This window comes from Entelurus aequoreus, linkage group LG01 (assembly GCF_033978785.1).
Source record: "Entelurus aequoreus isolate RoL-2023_Sb linkage group LG01, RoL_Eaeq_v1.1, whole genome shotgun sequence".
In the NCBI taxonomy this organism is placed as follows: Eukaryota; Metazoa; Chordata; class Actinopteri; order Syngnathiformes; family Syngnathidae; genus Entelurus; species Entelurus aequoreus.
This window is the reverse complement of record NC_084731.1, coordinates 70366675-70386670: the sequence shown is the minus strand read 5'-3', so window position 1 is coordinate 70386670 and position 19996 is coordinate 70366675. Positions and strand designations below refer to the sequence as shown.

Genomic DNA, 19996 nt, shown 5'->3' with positions numbered 1-19996 from the left:
CACAAACTTCGCCACGCCACCCCGTGTTGAAGAATATTGGTTGGAAAATGACCAAATTTCAATGGTCAGGTCAACATCAGAACCCGACATTGATTAAATGTTGTCAAACATCTTGTTTCAACGTTGTATTTGTGTTGTAGAATATTGGTTGGGAAATGACTAAATTTCAATGGTCAAATCAACGTCAGAACCCAACATTGATTAAACGTTGTCAAAAAGTATGTTATTTCAACGTTGCATTTGTGTTGTAGAATATTGTTTGGGAAATGACCACATTTCAATGTCAAATCAACGTCACAACCTGACTTTGATTAAACGTTGTCAAAAAGCATGTTGTTTCAACGTTGTATTAGATTTGTAGAATATTGGTTAGGAAATTACCAAATTTCAACGGTCAAATCAACTTCAGAGCCGAACATTGATTAAACGTCATCATAAAGCACGTTGTTTCAACATTGTACGACCAAATTTCAATGGTCAAATCAACATCAGAACCCAACATTGATTAAACGTTGACAAAAAGCATGTTGTTTCAACGTTGTATTTGTGTTGCTCAACATCAGTACCTAATTCAACAAGTTCTCAATGTTGTTTCAATGTCTTGTGCCTGCTGGGTTCAGTGGGGGGGTTAGTTGATGTATCCAGAACTAGCTGCAGTGTGCTCACACAACCAGCAGGTAGCATCTAATACTGCATCATCTCTTTCTCTTTGGGACTCATCAGGTCCTCACATGGAGGAAACGCACACTTCACTCACGCTTTAAGTGAGGGATGCAGCAACAAGGAATGCAGACCTGCTGTAATGTGTGTTGTTTTCCATCCTTCACCTGGCTGGTTACACACACACACACACACACATTCTTGTATTTGTTACCTTCTTGAGACCTGAGAAAAATGCCTCCCTCTTTAGGACCACCCTTTCTAGATATATAAAGATGTGTATTTACAACATTAATAATATATACATACTATGCAAATATCGAAAAGCTTGTTGTGAAAAATTAGTAGGAATTTCACAAGAAAAAGTTCACAATTTCACAAGAAAAAGGTTGAATGTTGGCAGTATTATAATAAAAGTCATAATTTTACTCAAATCAAGTCAAAATTTTACAAGAAAAATTGAACATTTGTGCAATATTAAAAGTTGGAATTTTACTCAATAACAGTCGCAATTTACAAGAAAAGCTTAACATTTTGGCAAGTGATGTCACTTCCTGTTCCGGTAGCTGAACTGGCGCTCTCAAATTTTACTCCCAAAATTGAAGTTTAATAATATAAGGAGGAATTTTGCGATTAATTTAACAAGTGAATGTCTGCAGTAACTAGCCGGTGCGCTCTTACGACGACGAAATGGCGCCCATGGCTGATTATAGCGAACTTAAAAATTCAATCGACACTCTGATCGAGGAAGTTGCTACGATCAAGGAGCAGCAGAAAACTATCATGGCACTTGTTGGGCAGCTGGATCAGATGAGGGCTGACAATCTGGAGAAAATAACAAAATCGCAATTCTGGAGAACAGAGTTGCTGATATTGAGCAGTACACACGGATCAATGATGTCATCATCACCGGACTTAGCATCAAACCCCGGTCTTACGCACGAGCTGTGACCCCAGCGAATGGAGGGGAGCCGGCGCAGTTGGATTATTTCAATGGAGTGACAGGTAGCGGTCTTCATGCAGTCCATGGACATACAACTGGACTGTAACAGCATCGAAGCATGTCACCTTTTGCCAAGGAGAGGAACAAACGACAAGCCGAGTGTAGTGCTGAGATTTTTAAACAGAAAGCACAAGATTGCGTTGCTAAAACAGGGAAGAAAGCTAAAATGAACAAACGTATACACGAACGACCATTTGACCAAACAAAATGCTGATATAGCCCGAAAAGCACGCGAAATGAGGAGAGAAGAAAATTCTACAAACTTGGACTGCAAACTGTAAAGTATTCATCAAACTCAACGGTACTCCGGAGAACGCCAAAGTGCTGGTTATTAGAAACATCGAATATCTGAACGAATATGACGTTTGAACTGGACTGTAAGGTAAAAGCGACCAAACACAATCATGACACACATTGACAATACGCAAGATGCAACCCATGACACTAGCCACATAATTCAGTTGATAAGTGAATATGACAATGTACAGTTGAAAGCATCTCAATACACTGAGCACCACCTACAAGACTTGGAACATGATATAGACCTGGACAATAATTTCCTCCTCAATATCAATGAGAACTGCTGCTACTACACCAATGAACAGTACAACCAGAACATTATTACTAAGGGCAAATTATTAATTATCCATTTCAATAGTAGAAGCCTAAACATGAATTTCAAGGACATCAAGGACCATTTACACACCTTTTCACAACCATTTAACATAATTGCATTATCAAACTTGGATTAACAGGGAAAAAGTGACAGATTTTGAACTGGATGGTTATGACCTTATTAATGTAAATATACAAAACAAGGGGGGTGGAGGGGTGGCAATCTATGTGGATAACACCTTGAGATTCAAACGTCTGGATGATATGACAACTGTGGTTGATAACCTACTTGAATGTCTAACAGTTGAAATTTGTATGGAAAAAAGTAGAAATGTCATTATTAGTTGTATATACAGATCGCCAGGTACAAGCATTGAACATTTTACAGATTGGATGGAATGCCTGTTTTCAAAGAAGAGTAACGTTAATAAAGCTGTCTTCATTTGTGGAGACGTTAATATTGACCTGTTAAATCCCAGTAAAAATAAAGATATAGATAATTTCATTGACATAATGTACAGTATGAGTCTATATCCCAAAATCACCAGACCCACTCTAATCGACAACATATTCACTAATGATATTGAGAATAAGACCGTAAGTGGGCTATTGATCAAAGATATCACTGACCACCTCCCAGTTTTTCTGATATTTAATGGAAACTACAGGACAAAAAAATTAGAAAAGCCAACCCAATACAGAAGAACGAGATCAGAGGAATCCATGAGTTCATTTAAACATGATTTACTTGGAGCAGAATTGGGATGTAATTTATGAAAATGGTGACGTTAATAGTGCTTAAAATATATTCTTGAGAATATTTAGGTCATTATATGATAAAAATTGCCCAATAAAAGAATGCACCAGTAAAAGAAAATATACTAATTGTCCTTGGATCACAAAGGGATTGCAAAATGCTTGCAAAAAGAAAAACACTCTTTACAGGGAATTTATAAGATTGAAAACAAAAGAAGCAGAAAATAAATATAAAAAATATAAAAACAAGTGAACTCATATTATAAGGTCAAATAAGAGAGACTATTATAAGAAATTACTAAATGATAATAAAAACAATATCAAAGGAATATGGAATTTATTAAACAGTTTTATAAGAAACAATACCTCTTCAAATAACTATCCAACGTATTTCACGAATGATGGTAAAGAAAATGATAATATTGAAGATGTGGCTAATGCCTTCAATAAATTCTTTGCAAGTATTGGACCCGAACTTGCAGAAAAAATCCTAGATCCACAGACAACTGGTAAAAATATGGAGGGATTGTTGGAGAGAAATCCCAATTGTATGTTTTTAAATGCAGTGGGTGAAGAAGAAGTGTTGGATATTGTAAACAAATGTAAGAACAAAATGTCCACTGACTCCAATGACATTAGTATGGCATTGGTGAAAAAGGTCATTACAGGGATATCAAAACCATTAACATATATTTGTAATTTGTCATTTCAAACCGGCGCATTTCTAAATGAAATGAAAATAGCTAAAGTTATACCTTAACTTAAAGTTAAAAAGTTATACCTCTGTTTAAAACTGGGAGCAAGTACCACTTCACAAACTATAGACACGTCTCTTTACTTCCACAATTCTCTAAAATATTAGAAAAACTATTCAATAACAGGTTAGATGCATTTATAGAAAAGCATAAATTACTCTCTGACTGTCAATATGGGTTTAGATCAAACATATCTACATCAATGGCAATAATTGAAACAATAGAGGAAATCACAAATGCCATAGAAAAGAAACAATATGCAATGGGAATATTTATTGATCTAAAAAAAGCAATTGACACAATTAACCATAATATAATAATCAATAAAATGGAAAAGTATGGAATCAGGGGAGTTGTACTAGACTGGCCTAAAAGTTACCTAAATAAGAGACAATAGTTTGTGAAGTTGGGGGATTGCTGTTCATCATGTTTGGACATTGCTTGTGGTGTCCCCCAGGGGTCAGTGTTGGGGCCAAAATTGTTCATCCTGTATATCAATGATATATGTAAAGTGTCTAGCTTATTGAAATTAGTGTTATTTGCTGATGACACTAATATATTTTGTTCAGGAGCTGACTTAAATCAATAGCAGGAAGTCATTATGGAAGAAATTAATAAATTAAAAACTTGGTTTGACTATAATAAATTGTCATTAAACCTGACTAAGACTAAGTTAATGCTGTTTGGAAATAGGACAAGTGAAACAAGGGTGCATATACAAATAGATGGGGTGGATATTGAAAGGGTTTTTGAAATAAAATTCCTTGGAGTTACAATTGACTATCAAATTAACTGGAAATCACATATAAAACATGTACAATCTAAGCTGTCAAGAAGCATCTCAGTAATAAATAAAGCAAAGCAGGTTCTGGATCACAAATCACTCCACATTCTCTACTGTTCATTAATCTTACCATATTTAACCTACTGTGTGGAAGTCTGGGGAATAATTATAAAAGCTCATAAACTCAATAACTATACTTCAGAAAAGAGCTGTACGCATCATCGACAGGGTTGGATATCTGGACCATACTCATTCACTATTCTTACAGTCAAAGATATTTAAATTTAATGATATTATTTTGTATCAAACTGCACAATTAATGTACAAAGCCTAAATAAATAAACTACCAGGAAGCATTCTAAAATTGTGGGGTTGCCCATTGAGGCAGAGGTGCTGCTGTTGTCGCATGATACCATTTCCATGATCCCCAGTGGTAATGGTGTGGCTATGTATGTGTGTAGTGTGCATATGTATGTATATATTTATGATTTATGTATATACAAGTTCATTAAGTTTGTACATAGAGTGAACAGGTAGTTCTAGCTCAGAATAATTTATGATTTAAAGAAAAGGGGTGGGATTAAATAAGTGTAAACTTCTCACTCCTTTTCAAATATGTAAAAAAAATAAAATAAAATAAAAAATAAAGTCCATTGCTCATTTGGTTTATTTTTTTTCGTTTTTTATTCTCCATTGTTTTCATTTTGTTATAATGGCTGTTAAGGCTATAGCACTGTTTTGGATCAGGCTTGCTCTTGTTTTTTTGCAAAATTGAAATAAAAATATATAAAATCAAAAAATATATCAAATCAAATTTTATGAAAAGAGTCTTAATTTTACTCGACAAAAGTCACAATTTTATAAGAACATTTTAAATGTTGGCAATATTATAATAATCATCTGAATTTTACTTGGAAAAATGATGACAAAAGTAATTTTACTCAAAAAATGTCACTATTTTACAAGAACAACAAAATTGTCAATATTGTGATACAAGTCAGAATTTTATATGACAAATGTCACCAATTTGCATTAAAAAGTAATAATTTAACATTGAAAAGTAATATTTTTTCATAAAAATTAATCATTTTTTGAGAAAATATTTAAATACTACAGAAACAGAAAGAATATGAGACATTGTTGCCAATTTTATAAGAAAAAAGTCACATTGTGAGAAAAAGACTGCTTTTTTGTTTGTAATTGGTTTTTAATCTTCATTATTTACTTCAAGTTATTACAGTATGTCTCTATATACATATTTATTTTATGTTTTTTATTCATTTTGGCCAAAGGGGGCGCATTTCAATTTATTACACACACTTGTTATTTCATATGTTGACCAGAGAGGGAGCACTTTTAAAAGCAACACACAGTCAATTTGAAAAATCCCTCCTTTTTGGGACCACCCTCATTTTGACCAGCAGGGGTGCAAATGAGACATTCTCTATTAGATGCAATGTTATTGGGACCATGATTTATGTCATCACTTGTTCACACCTCCTCATATGGAAGATACTTTTCCTTCTTCATGTCTCAAGAAGGGTAGAAACACATACACACACACACACACACACAGAGTGCGAGGGCGCCTCTGGGTGATGTAAGTGAAAGTGAAAGCAATGATGGTGGGATGTGAATACAAGGTGTTGGAAAAAGTGACCTCCTTCCTAATTACGTATGCATGCTGCTTTTATTATGAAGCTCTGTCAGCTCTTTTTTTTTTCCAAAATGACGAGGGGTCAGCAGGGGTCGGCGTTCACGGTCTATAAAGCTCCCTGACACTGCTCTTCCTTCCCGGCAGGCCCTGGCCCACAAGACCCTAGTGCTGCTCCTGGGCGTGGACCCTTCCAAGCAACTGGACCACCCTCTGCCCACAGCCCACCCGCACGTCACCTACGCCTACATGAAGTACATGTGGAAGAGCGCCCGCAAGGTAAGAGCCCTGCCACTCGCAAGTTATGTCATTTTCACAACTTCCTGCTTTTGGCCATCGCCGGAAGGACCCGGCCGCGGAAATGTCGTGTTTCCATCAGATGTAAGACGAGGAAAATGTCACATTTCATTTTAATATCATGCAGGAACACCAGGATTTATAAGTCGTTTTAAACGGCAAAAATATTGACCCTATTTTCCGGACTATAGAGCGCCGGTTTATAAGCCACACCCACTAAAGTTTAGGGAAAATAAAAAAGTTTCCACATATTAGCCGCACCAGACTATAAGTCACAGATACTATATACAGGACTCTCAGAAAATTAGAATATTGTGATAAAGTCCTTTTTTTTCTGTAATGCAACTAAAAACATGAAACTGTCATACATTCTGGATTCATTATACATCAACTGAAATATTGCAAGCCTTTTATTATTTTAATATTGCTGATTATGGCATACAGCTTAAGAAAACTCAAAAATCCTATCTCAAAAAATTAGAATATTTCCTCAGACCAAGTAAAAAAAAAAGATTTATAACAGCAAAACAAAATCAAACATTTGAAAATGTCAATTAATGCACTCAGTACTTGGTTGGGAATCCTTTTGCACAGATTACTGCATCAATGCGGCGTGGCATGGAGGCAATCAGCCTGTGGCATTGCTGAGGTGTTATGGATGCCCAGGATGCTTCAATAGCAGCCTTTAGCTCATTTGCATTATTGGGTCTGGTTTCTTTCAGCTTCTTCTTCACAATACCCCACAAATTCTCTATGGGGTTCAGGTCAGGGGAGTTGGCAGGCCAATCGAGGACATTAATGCCATGGTTAGTACACCAGTTACTGGTGGTTTTGGCACTGTGGGCAGGGCCCAGATCATGCTGGAAAATGAAATCATCATCTCCATAGAGCTATATTTTTTTTTTTATTTCTTCTGCGGCCCAGTGATTGGGGACCACTGATATAGAGGATATTTGACCAGCATGTTCTGCAGTAGATCCTTAAAAACATGAAGTGTTCTTGTCATGTAGAGGATCTTAGACTAGCATGTTCTGCAGTAGATCCTTAAAAACATCAAGTGTTCCTGTCATATAGAGGATCTTTGACCAATATTTTCTGCAGTAGATCCTTTAAAAAACAGCAAGAGTGTTCCTGTCGTATATAGGCTCCTAGACCAGCAATTTCTGCAGTAGATCCTATAAAAAACATCACGAGTGTTCCTGTCATATAGAGGACCTTTGAGTAATTGTTTTGCAGTAGATCCTAAAACCAACAGGAGCTCCTGTCAAATTGAGGACCTTTGACTGTTTTTGCAGTAGATCCAAAAACAGAAATGCGCTCCCGACACATAAAGGATCTTTGACTAATGTTTTTGCTGTAGATCCTAAAACAAAAAAATGCTTCTGTCACAGAGGATCTTTGGCTGATGTTTTTGCAGTATATCCGTAAAAAACATCAGCATGTTCTTGTCATGTAGAGGATCTTTGACTAATGTTTCTGCAGTAGATCCTGAAACAGAAAAGCGGTCCTGTCACATAGAGGATCTTTGGCTACTGGTTTTGCAGTACGTCCTTAAAAAGTATCAGTGTTCTTGTCATATAGAGGATCTTTGACTGATGTCTCTGCAGTAGATCCTAAAACATAGAGGATCTTGGCTAATGTTTTTGCTGTCGGTCCTTAATTCCGACTGCGTGGCATCCTTGTGCACTTTGTCTCAAAGATTGTTTTGCTTCTTGTCAGATCGATGCCTTCCAGCACATGCAGCATTTTGTGCAGGGCATGCAGCAACAAGCCCAACACGCCATTGCAGCCGAGGACCAGCAACACAAGCTGGAGCTCCATAAACTGATGGCCAGGTTTGTTGTCTTTTCCCATATTTAGTCTCTGTTTCATGTGCCAAACAATATTCACATCTCCTAAAAAAACACTACCATTGTGCAATATTCACATCTCCTAAACAAACACCACCATTGTGCAATATTCACATCTCCTAAACAAACACCACCATTGTGCAATATTCACATCTCCTAAACAAACGCCACCCTTGTGCAATATTCACATCCCCTAAACAAACACCACCATTGTGCAATATTCACATCTCCTAAACAAACGCCGCCATTGTGCAGTATTCACATCTCCTAAACAAACGCCAGCATTGTGCAATATTCACATATCCTAAACAAACACCGCCATTGTGCAATATTCACATCTCCTAAACAAACGCCAACATTGTGCAATATTCACATCTCCTAAACAAACACCACCATTGTGCAATATTCATATCTCCTAAACAAACACCACCATTGTGCAATATTCTCATCTCCTAAACAAACACCACTATTGTGCAATATTCACATCTCCTAAACAAACACCACCATTGTGCAATATTCAAATCTCCTAAACAAACACCGCCGTTGTGCAATATTTACATCTCCTAAACAAACACGGCCATTGTGCAATAATCACATCTCCTAAACAAACGCCGCCATTGTGCAATATTCACATCTCCTAAACAAACGCCGTCATTGTGCAATTTCACATCTCCTAAACAAACACCGCCATTGTGCAATATTCACATCTCCTAAACAAACGCCACCATTGTGCAATATTCACATCTCCTAAACAAACACCACCATTGTGCAATATTCACATCTCCTAAACAAACACCACCATTGTGCAATATTCTCATCTCCTAAACAAACACCACCATTGTGCAATATTCACATCTCCTAAACAGTAAACAGGGAAAGAGGGTGCACCCAGGAAACAGACTAAAACAGGAAAACTACTAAACATAAATCATGCCATGACCCGGGTGACGAATCATGACATAACCTCCCCCCTTAAGGGACGGATACCAGACGTCCCAAGCTAGAAACTCATCCCCTAAAAAACATAAACAGAATAAGTCCAAAGTCACAGGAGGGTGGAGAGAGGACATGGCGGTGTGCCGCCAGGCCAAGCGTCCCCGAAGCCACCGGTGACGAGTCAGGTGGCGGCGGCGAGTAGGACGTCCTCGGAACGACCATGTCTGTGGCCGTTGGGGAAGCGGACAAGACTGGTGCCAGAACCTCAGCAGTCTGAGTCCTGCACCCAAGTCCTGGGCGCTGCTGTTGGCGCCAAAGGCGTCAATGAATAGTCCAGAGACGAGGAGGTGGGCGGCGCCGTGGTGCGGCCCGCCGGAGACGTGGAGGTGGGCGGCGCCGTGGTGCGGCCCGCCGGAGACGTGGAGGTGGGCGGCGCCGTGTTGCAGCCCACCGGAGACGAGGAAGTGGGCGGCGTCGGGGTGCGGCCCGCCGGAGACGAGGAGGTGGGCGGCGACGAGGTGCGGCCCGCCGGAGACGAGGAGGTGGGTGGCGCCGTGCTGCGGCCCGCTGGAGACGTGGAGGTGGGCGGCGCCGTGTTGCGGCCCACCGGAGACGAGGAAGTGGGCGGCGTCGGGGTGCGGCCCGCCGGAGACGAGGAGGTGGGCGGCGACGGGGTGCGGCCCACCGGAGACGAGGAAGTGGGCGGCGCCGTGTTGCGGCCAACCGGAGACGAGGAAGTGGGCGGCGTCGGGGTGCGGCCCGCCGGAGACGAGGAGGTGGGCGGCGACGGGGTGCGGCCCACCGGAGACGAGGAAGTGGGCGGCGCCGTGTTGCGGTCAACCGGAGACGAGGAAGTGGGCGGTGTCGGGGTGCGGCCCGCCGGAAACGAGGAGGTGGGCAGCGACGGGGTGCGGCCCGCCGGAGACGAGGAGGTGGGCAGCGACGGGGTGCGGCCCGCCGGAGACGAGGAGGTGGGCGGCGACGGGGTGCGGCCCGCCGGAGACGAGGAGGTGGGCGGCGCCGTGTTGCGGCCCACCGGAGACGAGGACGTGGGCGGCGTCGGGGTGCGGCCCGCCGGAGACGAGGAGGTGGGCGGCGACGGGGTGCGGCCCGCCGGAGACGAGGAGGTGGGTGGCGCCGTGGTGCGCCCCGCCGGAGACGTGGAGGTGGGCGGCGCCGTGTTGCGGCCCACCGGAGACAAGGAAGTGGGCGGCGTCGGGGTGCGGCCCGCCGGAGACGAGGAGGTGGGCGGCGACGGGGTGCGGCCCACTGGAGACGAGGAAGTGGGCGTCGCCGTGTTGCGGCCAACCGGAGACGAGGAGGTGGGCGGCGACGGGGTGCGGCCCGCCGGAGACGAGGAGGTGGGCGGCACCGTGTTGCGGCCCACCTGAGACGAAGTGGGCGGCGTCGGGGTGCGGCCCACCGGAGACGAGGAGGTGGGCGGCGTCGGGGTGCGGCCCACCGGAGACGAGGAAGTGGGCGGCGTCGGGGTGCGGCCCGCCGGAGACGAGGAGGTGGGCGGCGACGGGGTGCGGTCCGCCGGAGACGAGGAGGTGGGTGGCGCCGTGGTGCGGCCCGCCGGAGACGTGGAGGTGGGCGGCGCCGTGTTGCGGCCCACCGGAGACGAGGAAGTGGGCGGCGTCGGGGTGCGGCCCGCCGGAGACGAGGAGGTGGGCGGCGACGGGGTGCGGCCCACCGGAGACGAGGAAGTGGGCGGCGCCGTGTTGCGGCCAACCGGAGACGAGGAAGTGGGCGGCGTCGGGGTGCGGCCCGCCGGAGACGAGGAGGTGGGCAGCGACGGGGTGCTGCCCGCCGGAGACGAGGAGGTGGGCGGCGCCGTGTTGCGGCCCACCGGAGACGAGGAAGTGGGCGGCGTCGGGGTGCGGCCCACCGGAGACGAGGAAGTGGGCGGCGTCGGGGTGCGGCCCGCCGGAGACGAGGAGGTGGGTGGCGCCCGGGTGCGGCCCGCCGGAGACGAGGAAGACGTCGTGGAAGACGTCGTGGAAGACGTCGTGGAAGACGTCGGAGGCGAGGAGGAAGACATCGTGAAAGACGACGGAGGCGAGCAGGAAGACGTCGTGGAAGACGTCGGAGGCGAGCAGGAAGACGTCGTGGAAGACGTCGGAGGCGAGCAGGAAGACGTGGAAGACGTCGGAGGCGAGGAGGAAGACGTCATGGAAGACGTCAGAGGCGAGGAGGAAGACGTCGTCGTGGAAGACGTCGGAGGCGAGGAGGAAGACGTCGTCGTGGAAGACGTCGGAGGCGAGGAAGACGTCAGAGGCGAGGAAGACGTCAGAGGCAAGGAAGACGTCAGAGGCAAGGAAGACGTCGTCGTGGAAAACGTCGGATGCGAGGAAAACGTTGTCGTAGAAACCGTCGGACGCGGCGCCAGAGGCAAGGCAGGCGGCTCGTCTGTCGCCGTGGACGGAGCAGGTGTCAGCAGACCCAATACCGAGCCAGACTGTTGACCCAGCAACTAGTGCTGGGTGAACTATAAAGGGGAGTGATCACCTGGTGGGAACACTAATTGCTAAACAAAGACAGGTGAGGAGAATCAGTGCCCATGGAAACCAACAGTAAACAGGGAAAGAGGGTGCAATAATATCTTTGAGAAGGTTTACTGTCAGTGATACAATTCCACCAATGTAGATTGAACTTAAAGAGCGCATACCTGCATCCCATCTCCTAAAAGTAAACATTTTTAACAGAATCCAGATGGTGATTCGGATCAGCCCCAAAATGTAATCACTTGTTCCTTATTCCACTTCTGACATGTCCTGAAAGTTTCATTAAAATCCGCTGGTAACTGTTTGAGCTACGCTCCTAACTAACAGACCCCAAATAATAATTAGAATGAAGTAAATGCTAATGTTTGTGCGTGTTTGTTTGCTTCGTGCCTCGCTTTCCAGCCAGTTGCAAGAGGGTTCACTCTTTGCTTCGGTGTCAGCAGCTCTCTAACCAAACGAGATCAACTGAGCAAACCCTCCTGTCAGTCATCCCCTGTCTTTGTCTCTGTGGGCGGAGGCGGGGTGGCGAGCACACTCACTCACTGATGTTCAGCCTCCAAACGTACACGTGAAGTTGGACCTGACCTGGGCCCACGGTCGCTAAGTCAAGAAATGGAACAATAAATAAAAATAAAGTCGATAACTTTGCAGGCATGGATACATTGCTACATTTTCTTTGTCTCTCACGTCAAACGAGGAGAAAGAGGTGTCACTTTGTGCATCGCTCTCAGCACCAAAGCGCGTTTATTTAACAGTAGAATCAATTGTACGCAGTGAGCCCTCTTTTCAGTCATCCACAATCTTGGTCTGGGTGGGCGCAGAGAGGGGCCGCCATGTGGCACACACAGGATTCACAGACATGACCTCCCTACCCGCCACTCGCTTGTGAGAAGTTTCGCAAGGTCACAAAAATTAAGAGGAAAAAAATATGCTGACAAAGACAAATGTCCAGTTGTGGGATTATTTCAGCTTCAAACTGGATGGGCAATATGAGCCCATCAACACGGACTAACGAGCGAGAATGCCGTGTTGGCAACAAACAGAAAGACAGCTAGGAAACAATTACTCTCTTAAGATATTTATTTAAGGTAACATTTGGCTTCCAGAAATGAGAGCAATTTATGTTTTTGTTTCTTTTTTTATTTAGGATAACAAAGTTAGTTACCAATTACAGTACTATGGTAAACAATTCTAGTATACAGTGATGAGAAAAAAAAGTTTATATCCTTTTAAATGGTTACTTGCGTTATTATTTTACATTATGATTACATTAGTGCTTAATTTAGTGACAAAATAATGCTGACATTAATATTGTTTATCAGCAAATAATTGTAGGACAATATATCGGTCGGCAAAATGTGTCCTCGGCCCAGACCCACGTAAGGTAAGGTAGTAGAAATGATCCGGATCAGCCCCAAAAACTAATCACATGTTCCTTGTCCCATTTCTGTCATTTCATGAAAATCCGCACAGTGGTGTTTTGATAGCAAACTGACCCACTGACCGAACAAATGAATGAATGACCGACTGACCAAACAACCAAACACACATTGAACTGACTGACCAAAGGAATGAACAAATGAATGACCAAACAAAGAAATGACCAAAAATATAAACAAACGACCAAACAAACGTAACAACAAATGAACGAGCAATGAAACGACTGACCAAATGAACGACAGATGAAACGACTGACCAAACAATCTAACCGCCAAACGGAACGACCGACCAAACGGAACGACCGACCAAACGGAACGACCGACCAAACGGAACGACCGACCAAACGGAACGACCGACCAAACACACGACTGACCAAAGAAACGAACGACCAAAGAAACGACCGACCAAACAATGTAAAGGCTGAACAAACGATGGAACACCCACCAAACGGAACAACCCACCAAACACATCAACAACCAAGCACACAACTGACAAAAGAAACGAATGACCAAAGATACCACCAAATGAACAATCGACCAAACTAACGAACAACCGATGAAACGGCCAACCAAACGACCAAACGGAACGACCCACCAAACACACGAACGACCAAGCACACAACTGACAAAAGAAACGATTGACCAAAGATACGACCAAATGAACAACCGACCAAACCAACGAACAACCGATGAAACGGCCGACCAAACGACCAATCCAACTATGTAATGGCCGAACAAACTACCAAACGGAACTACTGACCAAACACACGACTGACCAAAGAAACGAACGACCAAATGAACAACCAACCAAACGAACCAAAAACTGATGAAACGACCAACCAAACGACTGACCAAACCACCGACCCAACAATGTAACGACCAAACGAACGACCAAACTTAACTAACGACCAAACAACTGACCAAATGAACGCACAAACGAACGGCCAAATGAACGAACGGCCAAATGAACGAACGGCCAAATGAACGCCCAACTAAACAAGCGAACAAATTAACAAGCGACCAAAAAAATTTACGAACAACTGAAGAAACCACCGACCAAACAATCTAATGGCCGAACAAATGACTGAATGAACAACCGAACGAACAAACAACTGACCAAATGACCGACCAATCGAACGACCAAACAAACAACTGACCAATTGACCGACCAATCAAACAACTGACAAATCAAACGACCAAACAAACAACTGACCAATCAAACGACCAAACAAACAACTGACCTATCAGGCGACCAAACAAACAACTGACCAATCTAACAAACAACCGACCAATCAAACAACCAAACAAACAACTCACCAAACGAACGCACAAACAGCCGACCAACAAACGTCAAAATGGAACAGTCTATTTTGGGGAAAACTGCATCCATCCTCCCAAATAGGACGTCTTTTCTGATGTCAGACCAGGACTGTCGGTCTAAGGTGGTCCGGAGCACACCTGGAGGTCCAAGCTAAGCTCCCCCGGCCCAAAGAATCCTTCTTGGTATTCCTGACCTCACTCCTACAACACATTTCTCCCTCAAACAAATCTTTTCCCTCTCAACCTTTTTGCAATTTGCAACACTTTTTTTCTTTCTCCCGACACGTGAAATCCTCTCGCATGGAAAAGCGCTCAGCAGAAATGACATAATCTCCCCCACAACAATTTACAAAAGGGGGCTTGGACCGTGGGATGCTGGACGGAGCAGACCACAACAACACGTGTGTGCCATGCTCGTCAGCCTCCATGCACACCAGCGCCTGCTGGATGGGCGGAGTCAAACGTGTCGCCTGCTGGCTCCAACCGAGGAAACTGTCTTGACTTATGCAACCTTTTAGTCCATCTGCAAACTTTTCATGAGTCAACCTGTTTTTGAGTCGTTAAAAGAATACCAGCAATCATTTAAAAAGGTTTGGAAATAACTCAAAAATTTTGAAAAATTAAACCAGTGCTTCTCAAACTGGTACGCGGGCTCCATCTAGTGGTACGCCAAAGAATCACTTATTACAGTAACACAGTGTTACTACTGTTCAAACTGTGTGCAATGTTAAATATATGAAATATACTTGCTAAATAAAACCTCTGCCTTGTTTTTAATGAATACTTGGGCCTACTATGCTACTGTGTTTAATGGTACTTGGAAGAGTTTTCTGAGGTGGTAAAAAAGTTTGAGAACCACTGATCTGAACTAAATTATTTTGTATTTAGATATTTTATCAAATATGTTGTATTTATCATTTTGACTATGCATAATTTCTTGACAAAATGGAGGAAATTGAAACAAATGTATGACAAAAAATAAAGACACAAAATGATAATGGAAAATATACAAATTATTAGTATATACAGTCGTGGTCAAAAGTTTACATACAATTGTAAAGAACATAATGTCATGGCTGTCTTGAGTTTCCAATCATTTCTACAACTCTTATTTTTTTGTGATAGAATGATTGGAGCACATACTTTTTGGTCACAAAAAACATTCATGAAGTTTGGTTCTTTTATTAATTTATTATGGGTCTACTGAAAATGTGAGCAAATCTGCTGGGTCAAAAGTATACATACAGCAATGTTGATATTTGCTTACATGTCCTTTGGCAAGTTTCACTGCAATAAGGCGCTTTTGGTAGCCACCCACAAGCTTCTGCTTGAATTTTTTGACCACTCCTCTTGACAAAATTGGTGCAGTTCAGCTAAATGTGTTGGTTTTCTGACATGGACTTGTTTCTTCAGCATTGTCCAGACATTCTAAAACCTTAATTCAAGCCTGATTTTGCCACCAGTTCCATTGGCAGTAAAACAAACCCAAATCATAATACTATTACCACCATGCTTGACGGTAGGAATTGTGTTCCTGGGATTAAAGGCCTCACCTTTTCTCCTCCAAACATATTGCTGGGTATTGTGGCCAAACAGCTCCATTTTTGTTTAACCTGACATCACATGGACAAAGATAAGACCTTCTGGAGGAAAGTTCTATGGTCAGATGAAACAAAAATGGAGCTGTTTGGCCACAATACCCAGCAACATGTTTGGAGGAGAAAAGGTGAGGCCTTTAATCCCAGGAACACCAGACCTACCGTCAAGCATGGTGGTAGTATTATGCTCTGGGCCTGTTTTGCTGCCAATGGAACTGGTGCTTTAAATGGAACAATGAAAAAGGAGGATTACCTCCAAATTCTTCAGGACAAGCTAAAATCATCAGCCCGGAGGTTGGGTCTTGGGCGCAGTTGGGTGTTCCAACAGAACAATGACCCCAAACACACACCAAAAGTGGTAAAGAAATGGCTAAATCAGGCTACAATGAAGGTTTTAGAATGGCCTTCCCAAAGTCCTGACTTAAACGTGTGGACAATGCTGAAGAAACAAGTCCATGTCAGAAAAGCAACAAATTTAGCTGAACTGCACCAATTTTGTCAAGAGGAGTGGTCAAAAACTCAAGCAGAAGCTTGTGGATGGCTACCAAAAGCGCCTTATTGCAGTGAAACTTGCCAGAGGACATGTAAGCAAATATTAACATTGCTGTATGTATACTTTTGACCCAGCAGATTTGCTCACATTTTCAGTAGACCCATAATACATTTCTAAAAGAACCAAACTTCATGAATGTTTTTTGTGACCAACAAGTATGTGCTCCAATCACTCTATCACAAAAAAAATAAGAGTTGTAGAAATGATTGCAAACTCAAGACAGCCATGACATTATGTTCTTTACAAGTGGATGTAAACTTTTGACCACGACTGTTTATATTAAAATAAGTGTAGGTGACTTCAAATGTGTAGTGCAAAATAACGGTGTGCCGAAATGAAAATAAATGTTTTGCTATGTTTAAAGTATGCCCTTCTTATAGGGTGCCAGAGGACTTAAAGAGAGGTTCGGCAGCTTGAGAAATATAAAGAAAAGTACATCAGTAAAAATAGCATTATTTACATTAAGATACTGAATGATATGAATTATTATTTTTTATGTATTCATTAGTATAGTTTACAATATGATAACAATAATAAATTATAAAACATTGTGTATTTTTGGTTAAAAATTATCTTGAATATAAGATGTATTAATATAGTATTCATTGGTACAGTAGTATTCATTAGTTAATAATATGATAGTTTACAATATGATAACAATAATAAATATAAAAACATTACAAATGGTCTTAAATATAAGATGTATTAATATAAGTCAGCATAAACTTGTTATTTTCTGGGGTGTGTCAAGACTTATATTGACTGTTGCCGCTGAAACTGATCGACCTCTGACCCCGTGTGACCTCAGCATGGAGCGCCTAGTGTTGATGACCTCTGACCTCCATGTTTGCCGCGCAGATGCTTCCTGAAGCTGGGCGAGTGGCAGCTGAGCCTGCAGGGCATCAACGAGAGCACCATCCCCAAAGTTCTGCAGTACTACAGCCACTCCACCGAGCACGACCGCAGCTGGTACAAGGTCAGCACCTCTCACCTTCTCATACCTCTCATTTGCAAAACCAATACCATATATCCATTTTTTTAAACCCTTAGGGCCCCTCTCAAGTTTGGTCCCGAGGACCCAGAGAGGCCTCGGTCGTAAACATTTTGATAAAAAATGTGATCAACATCCTTTATCAACACTTGAATCTCTACATCAACTTTACATTTAACTGTCCATGTTTGTTTCTAATGCTGTATGCCCTTTTTGTTAGAAAACAGAAAATATGCAACATTTTCCCCAAACAAATGTTCAAAGTGTAATATTTCATGTGAAGTAATTCTAACCTTAAATATGTCAATAATTCATAACAACATTGATTTTGATTCATTATTATTTTTGCGCAGACAGTTTAAAAAAAAAATACCACACAAAAATCTTAGGTATCCAAAAGGGTCCCACTTATAAATGTGTTAAAAATAAGATCTACTTTTTTTTACACATTTAAATCTCTAGATCAACTTTTAGATCTATCTGTCGATATAGTTTTCTTTTTTAAATGTTTTATGCTGTTTTTGTTAAAGAAATACTTTTTTGTACGGCCAAAACACAAAGTATGCAACATTTCCCTTTAAAAAAAAATTCAAAGTGTAATATTTGATGTGACGTAATTGGAGCCTTAAATATGTCAATAATTCATAACAACATTGATTTTAATTCATTATTATTTTGTTTTAGTGATGAATTAAAAAATAAAAATCCCACAAATTATTGGGGATCCAAAAGGGTCCCACACAATTTTTTTTTTTTAACATTTAAATCTCTAGATGAACTTCAAATCTATCTGTCGATAATAATTTTTAAATTATTTTTATGTTTTTTTTTGTATGTATGTTTTATGCTGTTTTTGTCATGTAAAACTAAGTGTTAATGGCAAACACACAAACATGTGCACAATATTCCCACATAAATATGTTAAAGTGTAATATTTGATGTGAAGTAATTGGAGCCTAAAATATGTCAATAATTCATAACAACATTGATTTTGATTCATTATTATTTTTTGAGCAATGACCTTTTAAAAAAAAAATAAACAAAATATTTGGGATCCAAAAGGATCCCACTCATAAATGTGTTAAATATAAGTGCTACTTTTTTTGTCAACACTTAAATCACTAGATCAATTTCAGATTTATCTGTCGATATAAAGTGTTTTTTTAATGTTTCTGCCCTTTTTGTTAAATAAATACTTTTATACGTTTTTTATATGGCAAAAACAGAAAATATGCAATATTTTGCCCAAAAAGATGTTCAAAGTGTAATATTTGATGCAAAGTAATTGAAGCCTTAAATATGTCAATAATTCATAACAACATTGATTTTAATTCTTTTTTTTTTTTTAGTAATGAGTTAAAAAAAAAAAATCCCACAAATTATTGGGCATGCAAAAGGGTCCCACACAAATTGTACTTTTTTTTTTCAACATTTAAATCTCTAGATCAGGGGTCACCAACGCGGTGCCCGCGGGCACCAAGTCGCCCGTAAGGACCAGATGAGTCGCCCGCGGGCCTGTTCTAAAAAAAAAAATTAAATCTACATAGAAAAAACACAAGATACACTTTCAATCAGTGCATCAACCCAAACAACCTCCCCCATGCACACTCATCCACACCCACTCACACAAAAGGGGTTAATTCTTTCTGCTACCAATATTCTGGTTCCCACAACATAGACAACACATCTGCAAGGGACACAGTCCCTGAAGCACACATGATTGTATAGGCTGCTGGTCCACTAACATTTTCATTGATTACTATTTTTTATGTAATTATTTTTATATTGTTTTACTTTCTTTTTTATCCAAGAAAATGTTTTTTTTTTATTTATCTTTTTTTTTTTTTTTTTTTTTTAAAAGGGCCTTATCTTCAACAGACCAGGTTGTCAATGAAATTAGATTTGTTTAAAGGGTTTTTTAAACCAGGCCCAGTGCAGATAATGTCCAAGTCGGACTCAGCAACAGACACCTTCATTCATGTACACAGAAAAAAATTAGGGAACACAACAGATTGCATATAATTTATAAAAAAAACTACATTTTCAAAATAAGCATTTATGTACAGTCCAGATTATGTCCAGGTCACTCAAATTAGGGAACACAACAACAGATATCATATAATCTATAAACATAATTATACTTTCAAAATAAGCCTTTGAGGACTTCTCATCTTTTTTTTAATGTTTTTTCGCATCATTATCGTTTTCAACCATGTAACTTTCTAAAGTTAGAAAATACTGAATAAATGTTTTAAAGAAAGTAATACTAAGTGAATAT

General features: G+C 41.4%; 1 protein-coding gene across 2 annotated transcripts in view; it reads left to right on the top strand.

Moving 5' to 3' along the window:
* Positions 1-19996, top strand: part of mtor (mechanistic target of rapamycin kinase) — a 361262-nt gene that overhangs the window by 252950 nt on the left and 88316 nt on the right. For both annotated transcript variants that reach the window (XM_062057517.1, XM_062057510.1), the window contains exons 36-38: positions 6375-6506; positions 8244-8359; positions 17586-17703. In XM_062057517.1, coding sequence (XP_061913501.1) covers positions 6375-6506; positions 8244-8359; positions 17586-17703 — 366 coding nt within the window. The remainder of the gene's footprint in view (positions 1-6374; positions 6507-8243; positions 8360-17585; positions 17704-19996) is intronic.